Genomic DNA, 15,474 nt, shown 5'->3' with positions numbered 1-15,474 from the left:
GAGAGTTTGAAGAGTAACAATTTATTTCAGTTTAAATTTATACAGCTGTATGTACAACTCCTTTACAGTGGCCTCAACAATAAGTACAATTAACATAATCATAACATAGAGCTCAATTTTGAAAATACATTAAAAAATAAAAATACATGAATAAAAATGTATGAAATATATACACATATAGATACACTCACACACATGAAAATAAATATAAAATATAAATATAATGTACATAAATACATACAGCCATTAGGTTGCAATTTGTTTGCTTACACTTAATTAAATCACCTACACTTACGAGCAATTGCCATCTATGAGCATTTAACCTTTTACATCCTTGGATTAAATTCCCATCCAATATATGAATTTCATGCAAAAGATAAATATTGTAGAGAAATAGTTTACCACTGGTTAGCAAATCCGCCTCACAGTTAGGAGGGTGGGGGTTCTATTCCACCTTTGACCCTGCCTGTGTGGAGTTCGCATGTTCTCCCCATGACAGCGTGGGTTTTCTCCGGGTACTCCGGTTTCCTCCCACATCCCAAAAACATGCTTGGTAGGCCGATTGAGCACTCCAAATTGCTCCTAGGTGTGTCGTCTCTGTGTGCCCTGCGATTGGCTGGCAACCGGTTCAGGGTGTCCCCTACCTACTGCCCGATAGCCGCTGAGATAGGCTCCAGCATGCCCGCAACCCCCGTGGGGACAAAGCGGTACAGAAAATGGATGGATGGATAGTTTCCCACCTTCATTAGTTTTGTAGTTAAAAATTTCAAAATCGAGGAGGCGAGTCTATAGAGTTGGCTTTTCGTGGTCGTTTTCTTGGCCTCTGCATTTGCTGGTTTGGATTTGGATGAAGAACATCTCTCAAAGTTAAAGCTTTGAGTGACTGTTGATGTCGTTTGGCGGAATGTAGACTGCTGGGGCGCACAACTATTGGCCAGCTGAGGTAAGCGGAGTTTGAGCCAGTCATATCCACACAGACCTGTAGAACATTTTTCACAATTTACTACAATGACATTGACAAAAGTGTATTCTGACATTGTCTGGTCTGGTTTACCTTCAACTCGTAGTGTAGTTCAATGGGTGAACCCATGGAGATGGTGGGAGGGCTCCCTCTCGGGACGGTGATCACATCGAGCATCATCTTTCTGCTGTAGGCGCGAACATGCTTGGCATCTTTCTCAGCGATAGGACACACGGCAGTTATCCTTTTACCCGGGGAAATCCGACTTTGCGTCCGTTGTAATATGTACTTGAGCATCAACGAGCAAGTCGACCGGTTGATGGCTTCAACAATGACTTGGATGCCTTCGCCTGCAGGATGAGAAAATTATTTGCTTAAGAGTAGAGAATTGAAGAACGAAAATATGCTGTGGTGAGCGTTGAGGGCTTTGAGACAGTGTACAAGTTCACACTGTCTACATGTATAAGTACTGCACGTCACCTGGTTTGTAGGCCTTCTTTTCGGTGTAAATAACAATTGTTACTGTTCCAGAGCCAAGGCGTTTGACAAATGTCTTAATCCAAGCTTGCCGAGGTTCCTGAAACAAACAAATTCATTTTTGAAACCACTTTTCTCCTACATGGACACTTTTGTGATTGTCATTTGTATAAAAGTAAAAAGAAAAAAAAATCACCATAACTGGAGCCACATCTATGTCACCGTCTGGATGGAAAGGGAATCCATTTTCAATATTTCCTTCTATATTCATTGCGTGTTTAATGTCCAAACCTAGCAAAAAAAAATCTCTTTATTAGTTATGCATGTAGGTGTGCCCTAAAAAATCACAAGTAGGAACAATGTTAGAAAACTTTCAAATCTTAGAATAGATAGAAATGCATTACCTTTATGCAGAATATCTTCATTGGTCATCTAAAAGGTGTTCTTGGTATTTTCTCTCAAAAATGCACCGTTGAGCGTGTTTCCAATTGTGAGGCAAAAGCACAACGTGTCCCTACAGAGCTGGAGCAGAACCTAAACCTGTCAAACGGGAAATGACTGAAGCTTACTTTTTATGAGAGTCTATTTTGAGTGGAATATTCTGTAGAGGGTGGAGTCAAAATTTGGGGATTGTAAGATTAGCACTCTTGTACAATTCCATGAATGTGTTTTAAAAATAGCAGCACCTATGCAAAGGATTTTGTCCCATTAAAGCTTAGAGAACATGTCCCCGAATTCTCAGGTGCATTTCCATGAATTTTCTTTATTCAAAGTAGAAACATCCAGGAATGTCATTTTGGCAATTTGGAAAACTCAACAAAACACTCATTTAAAGACTAAGGAAAAGTAAAATTGTCGAAGAATCATCAGACTTTTTCAATTTCGTTGTACATGTGACAATGACAATAAAGATCTATTCTATTCTATTCTATTCTATTCTATCAGTGTAATTATCAGGATGTGATATGGGTTTCATCTGAAAAATTCCTCTGACTGTGTTTGCATCTGCAGTAATTTTCTCAATAATATCTATGATTTAAGAGAGTCTTATTAGAGCCAATGCAAATTTGTTCTTGAGGTAGTCACTGGACTGGATGCATGATCCAGTCAAATGCGAGCAATGCTCCATGTTCCCATTTGATGCAAGCAGTGTCTTCCATTTTCCTTTTAAATGCACTTGTAAAACCAGATGAAAATGTTCATGACCCATTCGTAACAATTCTTTTACACACGTCACGAGGTGAGAAGGTATTATTTAAAAATGACGTTCACCTACAAGGACTTGGTTGTTTCGAAGTTATATAGACAAGCTGTTCTGCATTTCACTCATTCTATGAGGTTAAGCAAATTACTTTGCAACCACACCCTCACAGCTAAATAAATGGTGGACTGTTTTGGCTAACTTAAAGTGAAAGAAAGGCATTGGACAAACATCTAACGTCGAAGTAGACTCGCGATCATAGCACAACACAAAGCTGATCTGTATTTCTTTTTTTTTTTTATTCACAGTGCCTCACATGACAGACGGCTGATATTTCACAGCTAACAATTCACATTTCACTTCCATGTTATAAAGCCCACACTGCTTTGCGGCTTCAGCATCTTACAGTAACACAAAAGAAAGACTTTGGAATTTTGATTTACTCTGAGCTGTTTTGTTAATTGTAGCATTCAGTCCAGATGCACTTTTTGGAAAACTTCCAAATCTTAGAATAGATGAAAATGCATCACCTTTTTTTTTTTTTTAGTCATGTATGTCTGTGTGCCCTAAAAATCACAAGAAGAAATAATGTTGGAAAACTTTCAAATCTTAGAGTAGATGAAAATGCATTACCTTTTTTTGCAAAGAAATCTTCGTTGGTCATCTAAAAAACATCTCCTTAATATTTTTTCTCAAAAATGCACCGCTGAGCGTGCTTCCAATTGTGAGGCAAAAGCACAATGTGTCCCTACAGAGCTGGAGCAGGACCTAAACCTGTCAAACGGGAAATGACTGAAGCTCACTTTTCATGAGAGTCTATTTGGAGTGGAAAATTTTGTAGAGGGTGGAGTCTCCAATTCAAGTTCATAGAACAAGTCCCACAAGTCTCAGGTACATTTCCATTAACTTTGTTTGTTCAAAGTAAAAACATCAAGGAATGTCATTTTGGCAATTTGGAAAAGTCAACAAAACACTCATTTAAAAACGAAGGAAAAGTAAAACTGTTAGCGAATGAACGATGTAATTATTTAGGATGTGATATAGGTCTTACCGGGAAAATTCCACTGACCTTTTCATCATGTGTGCCATTCGCATCCAAAGTATTTCTCTACTCGGTAAACATTTTAGGAAGTTGGAAAGGTCAAAATCTCCCTGGTTAGGCTTATACGTACAATACAGAAGAGAAAGAACAAATCCATACGTCAATTATCTGAATCGCTTAACCTCACGAGGGTCACGGGCATGTGGGAACCGATTGATAAAGGTTTCCTCACGCTACCTTTTCAGCAAGAACCACACGTGAGACAATTTGCCTATTTTACGCTTGCAAGCGGAGAAAGCCATCACACAAGAGCAACTGAAAGCAGTGTGACTTTCGCCTCTTGCAAGAGACTATTTATTGAGAAAAAAAACAGGGTAGTGGTGAGGGTGAACAGGTTTTGGGGTCCAAACTGGTTTAGTCAATGCAGAGTGTTTTATCTCTTTGTTGTACAAAGTTGTGTAAACAGATAATTGGTGGAGCATCTTTAGACAATGAGCCAAGCAAGAACGTTTGCACAAAGTTTTAACAACTCAAGGGAATGTGGAAAGTTTCAACGAGTCAGGGGATAGTGGAAAGTTAAACGATTCTAATAATAATAATACATTTTATTTATCAGGCGCCTTTCAAGGCACTCAAGGTCGCCGTACAAACATAAAATAGCATACACAATTAAAAGAAAAACAAAAACGTTTAAAAAAAAAAAGACCGGAGATTCTGATTAACATTTCGAGATAATCATGATCAAAATAAATTGTCAACCCTAACACATATCCCAACTGACTCCCAGCAGTAGGCGGGAAACCCTGAAGGGATCACCAGCCAGTTGCAGACCACACAGACCTGCAATCGTTCGCACTCACACTCACATCTACGGACAAACACCGCCATTAATACGTATTTGCATACCTACGGATTACATTTGTCATTTGTAATTGCATCTGTGTGACAGAAAGTGAATTGTCATTTAGAACAACTATTCTCTGCTTTGTGAAGTGGCTTCTGTAAGCTTTCAGACAGACCTGTAAAAAAAAAAAAAAAAAAAAGCAACTTTTGTTACTTCGAAAGAACGATTTTTTTCAGTGAATGAGAGTGAACGAATCACTTCCTAAAGTGATTCGTCCTTTTTTCAGTTCACATAACTTCAACCAGTAGGTGTCGGTAATGCGCATTGAAGCTGGTGCCACCTCGCCGTAATACAAAACGAAGAAGAAAATGACGTAATTTCCTGGTCACGTACGAGTCTTGAATTGCATTTCCCGTTCACCAAAGAACGGATCTGTGAGTGAACGTGTCAGTGAGTGTGTGATTTGCATTTCCAGTTCATCGCAAGAACGGATCAGTGAGGGAAGGAATCCTGACTTTCCCGTTCGCGAACGAGTTAACGGGTGAACTGCCTTCCCGTGCCTCAACGGATCAGTCAGTGAACGTGTTGCGTCTCCCTCCTGGCGTGAACTATGGAAGCCAGAATGTCGATTTACGATTTGCCAAGGAAAGAAAGAACCACTCACTGAAGCACCACTTCTTTTATGCACGTTTTCGCCAAGCTAACGGCTAACTTTAAGGATGAAGGGATGCGCTGTTGTGCAACAACGGGGAGATTATGCTACTCTTTGGGTCATCTTGATTTTATGACACTTGTAGTAGTTTTTCAATAACGTGTATGCATAGATACGCCTAAATGTTGTTAGCCAATATATCTACTGTTATTTCACATTAGATTGCTGGTTTGAAATTTACTTTTTTTTTTTTTTTAAATAAACATTATGTTAAAACTTGTCTGGTGTTTTATTCCTTGTTTTTATATTCGCCAATTAAAATATAAAAATCTGACATGTTAACTGCTGTATATGATGTGTTTTACGTTATATGAGTTGGTGTCCCCCAAAATAACAAATGTCGGCATAATGATTTTTTTTTTCCAACCTTTTATTCAAACACATTCGGTATAACACCATCTACAGTCCAACAACTACAAAATTAAAGCACCAATGTCCGCACATTGCGATCAAACCTGGGATCGAACCAAGTTTCTTCCGAGCAAGAGCCAGTGTCACTAACCAGTCGGCTATTTCGACCTGGCATTCCATGGCCCGTCTGCACTGATTTGTACTAGTGATGTGCATTCCAGTTAACTGAATCCTTAGAATTGGTTCACTCAAAAGATTTGTTCAAAAGAATCGTTCACCGAATTATTTATTCTTTTTTTTTTTTTACCACGTGTAGTGTACCTATTGAAGTGTGCATGAGGTGAACCTAATCACAGGCCACTTCATTAAGGAAAAAGCTTAAGTGAAAGTGAAAAGTGCCACACCCGCCCTCACCCCCACTTTGTGATTGGCTGGTTGAGCTGTGACGTCACTTGGACACTCCATTAGGTACACCGCCATTTTCAAGTGTACCTAATACCAGGCCACTTTATTAGGGAAATATCATGGTCAAAGGTCACAGGTGTCAAGCTCGAGTCCTCGGGCCGCGTTCCAACATGTTTTCCAAGTGACCCTCGTTAAGCGCACCTGCGTGAAAAGTTTTGGTCACTTTCACGTTCCGCAGGAGCTAAAAGTTTTCACGCAGGTGCGCTTAACGAGGGAATCACACGGACACTCCATTAGGTACACCGCCATTTTCAAGTGTACCTAATAACAGGCCACTTTATTAGGGAAATATCATGGTCAAAGGTCACAGGTGTCAAGCTCGAGTCCTCGGGCCGCGTTCCAACATGTTTTCCAAGTGACCCTCGTTAAGCGCACCTGCGTGAAAAGTTTTGGTCACTTTCACGTTCCGCAGGAGCTAAAAGTTTTCACACAGGTGCGCTTAACGAGGGAATCACACGGACACTCCATTAGGTACACCGCCATTTTCAAGTGTACCTAATAACAGGCCACTTTATTAGGGAAATATCATGGTCAAAGGTCACAGGTGTCAAGCTCGAGTCCTCGGGCCGCGTTCCAACATGTTTTCCAAGTGACCCTCGTTAAGCGCACCTGCGTGAAAAGTTTTTGGTCACTTTCACGTTCCGCAGGAGCTGAAAGTTTTCACGCAGGTGCGCTTAACGAGGGAATCACACGGACACTCCATTAGGTACACCGCCATTTTCAAGTGTACCTAATAACAGGCCACTTTATTAGGGAAATATCATGGTCAAAGGTCACAGGTGTCAAGCTCTAGTCCTTGGGGCCGCGTTCCAACATGTTTTCCAAGTGACCCTCGTTAAGCGCACCTGCGTGAAAAGTTTTGGTCACTTTCACGTTCCGCAGGAGCTAAAAGTTTTCACGCAGGTGCGCTTAACGAGGGAATCACACGGACACTCCATTAGGTACACCGCCATTTTCAAGTGTACCTAATAACAGGCCACTTTATTAGGGAAATATCATGGTCAAAGGTCACAGGTGTCAAGCTCTAGTCCTTGGGGCCGCGTTCCAACATGTTTTCCAAGTGACCCTCGTTAAGCGCACCTGCGTGAAAAGTTTTGGTCACTTTCACGTTCCGCAGGAGCTAAAAGTTTTCACGCAGGTGCGCTTAACGAGGGAATCACACGGACACTCCATTAGGTACACCGCCATTTTCAAGTGTACCTAATAACAGGCCACTTTATTAGGGAAATATCATGGTCAAAGGTCACAGGTGTCAAGCTCTAGTCCTTGGGGCCGCGTTCCAACATGTTTTCCAAGTGACCCTCGTTAAGCGCACCTGCGTGAAAAGTTTTTGGTCACTTTCACGTTCCGCAGGAGCTAAAAGTTTTCACGCAGGTGCGCTTAACGAGGGAATCACACGGACACTCCATTAGGTACACCATCATTTTCAAGTGTACCTAATAACAGGCCACTTTATTCGGGAAATATCATGGTCAAAGGTCACAGGTGTCAAGCTCTAGTCCTTGGGGCCGCGTTCCAACATGTTTTCCAAGTGACCCTCGTTAAGCGCACCTGCGTGAAAAGTTTTGGTCACTTTCACGTTCCGCAGGAGCTAAAAGTTTTCACGCAGGTGCGCTTAACGAGGGAATCACACGGACACTCCATTAGGTACACCGCCATTTTCAAGTGTACCTAATAACAGGCCACTTTATTAGGGAAATATCATGGCCAAAGGTCACAGGTGTCAAGCTCGAGTCCTCGGGCCGCGTTCCAACATGTTTTCCAAGTGACCCTCGTTAAGCGCACCTGCGTGAAAAGTTTTTGGTCACTTTCACATTCCGCAGGAGCTAAAAGTTTTCACGCAGGTGCGCTTAACGAGGGAATCACACGGACACTCCATTAGGTACACCGCCATCTTCAAGTGTACCTAATAACAGGCCACTTTATTAGGGAAATATCATGGTCAAAGGTCACAGTGTCAAGCTCTAGTCCTTGGGGCCGCGTTCCAACATGTTTTCCAAGTGACCCTCGTTAAGCGCACCTGCGTGAAAAGTTTTTGGTCACTTTCACGTTCCGCAGGAGCTAAAAGTTTTCACGCAGGTGCGCTTAACGAGGGAATCACACGGACACTCCATTAGGTACACCGCCATTTTCAAGTGTACCTAATAACAGGCCACTTTATTAGGGAAATATCATGGTCAAAGGTCACAGGTGTCAAGCTCTAGTCCTTGGGGCTGCGTTCCAACATGTTTTCCAAGTGACCCTCGTTAAGCGCACCTGCGTGAAAAGTTTTTGGTCACTTTCACGTTCCGCAGGAGCTAAACCTTTTCACGCAGGTGCACTTAACGAGGAAATCACACGGACACTCCAATAGGTACACCGCCATTTTCAAGTGTACCTAATAACAGGCCACCTCAGTTCGAGAACGGGAATGCACATCACTAGTATAAAACAGTGCAGTCGACCACAGGCTTCTCGGCCGAAATAGCTGACTGGATAATGACACGGGCTCTAGCTCGGTAAGACCTTGGTTCGATCCCAGGTGTAAATGTGTTTTTATTGTGCAATTAACCCTTTATTTATTTACTCTTTTTTTTTTTTACCTTGTGTAGTGTACCTATTGAAGTGTCCATGAGGTGTATAAAAAATAAAATAAAAAACAAATAAAAAATAAAATAAAAAAACAATAAAATATAATAAATAAAATAAAACAAGGAATAAAACACCAGACAAGTTTTAACAAATATTTATTTGAAAATAATAATAAAAGTAAATTTCAAACCAGCAATCTAATGTGAAATTGCAGTAGATTATATTGGATAACAATATTTAGGCGTATATATGCATACACGTTATTTAAAAACTACTACAAGTGTTATAAAATCAAGATTACCCAAAGAGAAGCATAATCTCCCCGTTTTTGCATAACGGCGCATCCCTTCATGCAATAAAGTTATCCGTTAGCTTGGAGAAAACGTGCATAAAAGAAGTGGTGATTCAGTGAATGGTTCTTTCTTTCTTGGCAAATCGTAAATCTACATTCTGGTTTACATAGTTCACGCCAGGAGACGCAACACGTTCACTGACTGATCCGTTGATGCACGGGAAGAAAGTTCACCCATTAACTCGTTCGCGAACGGGAAAGTGAGGATTCGTTGCCTCACTGATCCGTTCTCGCGATGAACTGGAAATGCAAATCACTCACTCACTGACTCGTTCACTCACAAATCCGTTCAGTCGGTGAACGGGAAATACAATTCAAGACTCGTTCGTGAACAGGAAGTTACGTCATGTTCTTCTTCGTTTTGTTTTACGGCGAGGTGGCACCAGCTTCAATGCGCATCACCGACACCTACTGGTTGAAGTTATATGAACTGAAAAAAGAACGAATCACTTTAGGAAGTTATTCTGAGGATGTTTGTATGAATGCAATGTTTTGTTGACTAAAAACAAAACGTAATAAATAATAAAAACAGGCATGTTTGGTTGACCTACTATCATACATAAACGGTTAGATTGGAAATCAGTCCTAGTGAGGTGGTGGCCACATTGAGCTGTAAAATTTGGGTTTGGTATACTTCAAAATACAAAATTGTAATGATTGTTGCAATTGGGTTTTCCCCCCCAAGCTACCTCTCTGACAAAAAAAAAAAATCTCTGCCGTAACACAATTTGCTGCATTTTTTTTTTTTTTTTTTTTTTTGAAAAAGCGGCTCATGCAAGACAAGCAGGGAGGGAATTAATCAGAAGAGAGTCTTTTGTTTTCATTTTGTTTTACAATACTTTTGGCCTTTAATATTCTTTTGAATTTTGAAACTGAGAAAAATTTAGGGACAAAAACATCCAGAAATAACAAAGAAATAAGCCTTAAACCTTGGGATATTAATTAATTCAATAAAATGAATCCGTTTATAAATGAGTTTAGAAACACCGCTGATCTTGTACTTAAGATTGGACACGCCGTTCAGGTTGAACCGCTTTAGAACCTTAGCAATGCGGCGGAAACAAAAGCCGGACAAACTGGTTGGGTTACTGAGAGGAATTGAGGCTTAAATGAAGTAACAGCTCTACCTAGCGGACAAACAGTGTAAGTACTGCACCATGAATATACCGTTTTACGAGAGACCGATAGAATAATCGGCCTAATTTGGGCCAGTGTTGATCAATTTGAAAAGATCTTTATTTGGCCGATTTAATCGGTATAATCGGTCAGGCTCTAGTTTAAATTGGTCATCATGCCAGAGCCCTCCGCCCCAAACAAACAAATACTTTGGGAAACCTCCGACACGCCTCATTGTCTTCGTTAATATTCATAAATTTGGGTAACCCTTGACTTTTGTTTCCATAGCAGCATCTTGGGTAATGTGACATCTTACTAATACTACATCCCTAAATTCTACAAATGCATGATAACGTCTTTGGAAGTACGATGGGAGGGAGTATTGCGTGGGCAGCAGTATGTAGAGCCTGCCCGGTAACTCTGGCTCCTTCTCTGGCTCCTTCGCTCTCTTTTGCGCACACGCAGGGACGCACACAGCGGCTACTTTGGGAAAATAGGGAAGGCGGTGCAGCTTCTGGCACCTCCCACATCCAGAGTTAGTACCATGACAACCATGTGGGCCTGCTGGCGTCTCCCTGTCTTCACCAGCCGCCGTTGCCATGGTAACTCCCCATGGGGCTCCCGCAGATCAGCGGGATGGGCGTCCAGTTGACTAACGCTCTCCCGGCCTTATAATAGCCAAGGGAGGAAGGAGAGGGCGTCGCGCAGTCGAGGTTGTGTGCAACAGGACCTCGCAGTGCCCATCTTTTCCTGCTTGTAGCATTTAAAGTCTGCTTTTGTCTGAAAGAGCTCAAAAGCAAGAGTGGGTTAGGGTTAGGGCTTAAACGTTTGCCCTCTTTGAAATCATTTAGTAAAAGGAGGAGTTACACTTGAAGTAAAAGAGTAATATATGACATATCTGATGCGTTGAATGCATTTCTCATAGTTAAAATTTGTATTTCTGGCAACGTGGCTCAGATGCAGTAATACAAATTCTGGTCTGGCAAATAGTTGTTGAATGGGTATGTTTAGTTGGAAGAAAAAAAACAATGATGGAAAGAAATTGCAAAACATTGTATTAACAGTGTGATATTAACATAAAATATCAGACATCTTGCTGCTTTAATTATAATTTTTTGACGAATATACCATTCTCCAGGTCAATCATTATTTGGTGCAATAAATCTAACTTCTCAAAGTCTTGCACTACCAGCTACAACATTATCACCTCTTTAATGACATCGAGTGGCGTAAAACTGCATTACATCATCTATTTGATTTGAATGACACTTATAATATACACATGACCCTCGTGGAATAAAACATCAAACAGCTTTCAGTATGGTGCAGAGCTGTTTTAAACCAATGCAAACTACAAGCACAATAAAAATGTGTCACTCAAAAGAATCTCAACTAAATGTAAATGCTGATCTCATTCATGCCCTATTTCACACACAAACTCTCGACTTAAACTCTATTATGTATTTGCTGTTCTCACAGTCATTGCCACTACGAAACACTTTTGGACCTTGTGTGTAAGAAATGGCCTTACTCGATCCTCTGGCAGGAGATGCTTGAGGCTTTTTTTTCAGTCATTAATTGCTCCAAGATGTGAGTGTGACAACACATCAGCTCCATACTGGAAAGAGCAAGGATTCATTGACTTCTTAAGCAGGCATTAAAAAGTGTGGCACACAAAAGACACTAGTTCAATCAGGTGTACATCATAATGAGCATTTATTGTAAAACGAGAGTTAAGCGTTCCATGTTAACGCTCATTGAGCTAATGTAGGTGCAGAAAAAAGTTCTACTTTTTCATATAAAATCCTTAAACATATAAAAAGGGTGACAAGGCAATTCAGTCAGTGTTACAAGAAGGCAATGCCCCCAAACATTCTACACTAATTCAAATACAGTACTTTGTTTATTGTCTCTAGTTATGCGTGCAATAATACTTCTAACTACCTCAAAAGTGAATGACTTGTAGTGGTGGCCTTTGGAATTAAAAATGGGTTGATTATGAAAAAAATCCCTTGACATGAGATGATTATAGAGAAAAGATCTTTTCCAAAATAGTTCATTTATGAAACTCAGAGAAGCAGCCTCCTCTGCATAGATGGACATTGCATATCTTGCATCCAAACACGCTCTCATGCCGTAGTCCCTTGTTGGTGCAGTTCCTGCAGCGCCGTGAGCGTTCCGACATGCGCTCCAGGCGGTGTCCGTACTCGATGGGCGAGTCAGCGTGCCTCTTGCGGGCCGCCCGCTCCATGCCCCTCGCACCCTGGTAGTCTCCGATGAGCTGCTGGGCCAGCCGCACCCGGAAGTGGCGCTGGGTGTGCTGCTTCCCGTTGAGGCCGGCCGGCGGCGTGGCCCCTCTGCTTTCTCTCAGGAGGACGTAGGCGTTGACGATGCACACGTTGACGTAGAACCACAGGAAGTAGCGCCACCACTTCCAGCACGGCCGGCCCACCTGGTAGCACTCCCTCAGCTGGTCGCACAAGTCCACTCCCCTCATGTTCTCCTGGTACAGCAACAAGGGGAGTGGCCTTGGGAGGCCGAAAGACAAACCTGAGCTCTCCATGCTGTCGCTGTCCCCCTCACCGTCCATCTCGCCGTCACGCTGCTCCCCTGGGCTGATACCCACAATCCCTGGCGCGGAGTTTGTGGACAAGCAGCTGACGACTTTGACGTCTCGTGTCACCGTCGCAACCAGGTTGCCACGCTGGCACTGATAGAACTCCCCCTGTGACAGCTTGCCCACATTTTGAGGGCGGAGGACCTCAGGGAATCCTTTGCGCTCCGAATGGGTGGGCCCGCAGGCGTACAGTCCGTCCTTCAGCAGTCTCTGGAGGAGGGGCACCGAGTTGAACAAGCTGTCCAAGAAGAGGTGGTGGTATTGACCCTCCAGACCACGCACGAGGGAGGTGACCACCCGGTAGCCCTGCAGCACCAGCGCACGGTCCTCACTGGGCCGGCCGACGTGAATCTTGGCCCGGTGGCAGTAGCCCGAGCGTGAGTCACACAGCATCCACACGCTCAAGCCTTTCCGCAAAGGCTTAGAGGGCATGGAGTGCGTGGGCGAAGAACGCCCCTTGGTGACAAGGGTGCTCTTGTCTATGGTCAGACAGCGGTTGGGCGTGTACGCATCCCACATGGTGTTGTCCAGCACATCCAGGAGAGGCCGGATTTTGAAAAGGCCGTCGTAGCCACGCTCGCCTCGCACGGGCTCGGCCTCCCTGTCGCAAAGCTGGAGGTACTGGGTGAGCTTCTCGAAGCGCCTCGCGGTCATGGTTTTTTTAAAGCCAGCGTTGCCTATGAAAATGTCACTGGCCCAGTACATGCCACTTTCTGGCAGCCAATTGATGCCCATGAGGATGTTGAGGCCCACGTAGGCTCTCATCTCCCTGGCGTGGGTCGGGTGCCAGTGTGGGTCTGTTTTGCCGCTCCTTCTTTGCCGATAGAGGGCGTAGTTGTTTGTTTGTTCCACCATGTGTTCAAAAAGCGAATCTGGGAAGAGTATCCGGAAATAGTCACGGGGCTCGGCGTCGTCCCCCAGCGAGTGCTGAGGGCCGCTGGAAGCACTGAAAGTCTCGGTAGAAATCACCTGGTCCGGTTCGCCCCAGAAGTCTGGAGACGTGCACTCCTCGAACAAGTCTTCATCGTAGCCGAGAAAGCTCGCTCGCTCCTCCTCCTCTTCCTCCAAATCGGAGAAATCGAGGTCAGAGTCGTTCGAGGCGGCATCGGAGCAGTTAGTGGAGGTGGAATAGTAGCACTCCTCCGAGTTGTCCTCCTCGTCATGCTTGAGTCCATTGCTCCCAGTCACTAAAATGATGTTGCAGCCTGCCCCGGCCACAAGGCTGCTAGCCGCCGCCGCCGCATTCGCGGAGCCATTCTCCCCCACGCCGCCGCTGACACCGTCCTCCTCTTCCTCCTCGTCTTCGTCGTCCTCCTCCTCCTCCCGCGCTCCGTCTTCCTCGTCCGAGTCTGGCTTTTTGTACGGAATTTCAAACCACTTCACATCGGCAGAAAGATTTAGTGGGTACTCTTGCCCGTCGCTCGCCGCACTACTTTCTGTATCCGCGCTCGTTTCCAAAATGGTAAAAAGCTCCCTTCCGTTTCTTTCCGTCGCCATGTCGGGGTATTAAAGTGCCCCTGCATGAGTCCCTTTTCGGCGTGTTTTTTTCCACGCGGTAGGGAAATAGACGCACAAAGCAGTCATCCGAAGTGAGTCGATGTGCTGTGGAAAGCAGCGTCTCGGGCAAACGTTGAGCCTATGCGGCGTTTGTGGGCTCCATTCGCATTGTTTCCGCTCCCGGTTCTTTGTGGGCTTCGCAACGCAGTGTGGCCGCAGACGTCAGAAGCTGCATGCATGTCCTGCTTGCTAGGGCGTTTTGCGACTGCAGCTGGTGGGGTTGCGAGTTCGCAAGGCTGGCAGATGGCCGCTCGCTCTTCTAATGCCCGCTGGCATTCGGCGGAGCCGTCATCTCGGAGCAGTTTGCACCAAAACATTACATTCACACGGAGCAGTCTCACGGGACACACTTTTGTCATAGTCACAACAAGCGGGCTCGTCGACAGACAGCACACAAAGATGAATAAATACGATTCAAAGATAAGGACACGTTTCCAGTTTGGGGAGATGCATCCACACACGTATGCATCCCGACAACAATGCAGTGATGCACATCAAACAGCAGCGTGGAGTGGTCGTCAATGGAGTGAGCAGTGAGGCAGCGTGTTCATTCATAAACATGTGTCTTCCCTCTGACAGGTTCCTACATGAACCTGAAGCCCTATAGGCTATTGTGGAATTAGGGACCTCCCTCGCATTTATGAATGTGGGCAGATACACTCGTGTGTTTTACTCTCGGGTTGAGGGTGAACAGCTCCCCCTGATGAGATTGAGAGCTCCCCTCCAAGTTACTCACAAGGTACACGACGCAAAATCGCACACTGGCATGTTTATACTCTGTGAAATTAGATAAATAATAAAAGAGCAATAATCACATGACCTTTTTGCTCTGCGCCAAACATCTGGTTCTACACACACTGCAGCACTGGCTTAACAAATCTTGAAAATGTATTTTTCAGTTTTTGTCCATTTTTACTCTCCACATTCGAGAATAATTGTCCCTAGCTTCTAATGCATCAAAATAGAATGGATACTTTTTATAACATTCGTGGATGACAACACTGTAAGAAAGGCAAATAAAGGTCAACCGCTCGAGAGCTTTATCGATTGTGATCTTGTGGTCTCATCGGGCAGAAAAACAGGGACAATGCTGCAGCAACCTGGAGAATCACAAACCAGGGGCGCATTTACAACTATGGCGACAGATTAGGAGAAGTCAAATATTCCACATCCATGGCCTAATTTAAGAGAGTTGATTGTCAATGGTT

At 43.8% G+C, this 15,474-nt stretch overlaps 1 protein-coding gene across 4 annotated transcripts; it reads right to left on the bottom strand.

The window, feature by feature from the left end:
- Positions 1-3,974, bottom strand: LOC119127673. Of its 4 annotated transcripts, none has more exons than XM_037259693.1 (6): positions 3,709-3,974; positions 3,273-3,413; positions 1,635-1,729; positions 1,442-1,538; positions 1,055-1,311; positions 1-979 (listed from the first exon to the last, which is right to left on the bottom strand). In XM_037259693.1, exons 2-6 carry the CDS (start codon positions 3,301-3,303, stop codon positions 767-769), a joined length of 693 nt encoding a protein of 230 aa, XP_037115588.1. In that variant the 5' UTR covers positions 3,304-3,413; positions 3,709-3,974; the 3' UTR covers positions 1-766. The 4 variants fall into 4 exon arrangements, with proteins under 4 accessions (XP_037115588.1, XP_037115590.1, XP_037115589.1 ...); XM_037259695.1 differs by lacking the exon at positions 3,709-3,974 and adding an exon at positions 1,843-1,879 and having other exon boundaries at positions 3,315-3,503; XM_037259694.1 differs by lacking the exon at positions 3,709-3,974 and adding an exon at positions 1,843-1,978 and having other exon boundaries at positions 3,273-3,502.
- Between the last annotated feature and the right edge of the window lie 11,500 nt (positions 3,975-15,474).

Source organism: Syngnathus acus, chromosome 9 (assembly GCF_901709675.1).
Source record: "Syngnathus acus chromosome 9, fSynAcu1.2, whole genome shotgun sequence".
In the NCBI taxonomy this organism is placed as follows: domain Eukaryota; kingdom Metazoa; phylum Chordata; class Actinopteri; order Syngnathiformes; family Syngnathidae; genus Syngnathus; species Syngnathus acus.
Note: the sequence above shows the minus strand (reverse complement) of the source record. Positions and strands in the feature narration are given on the sequence as shown.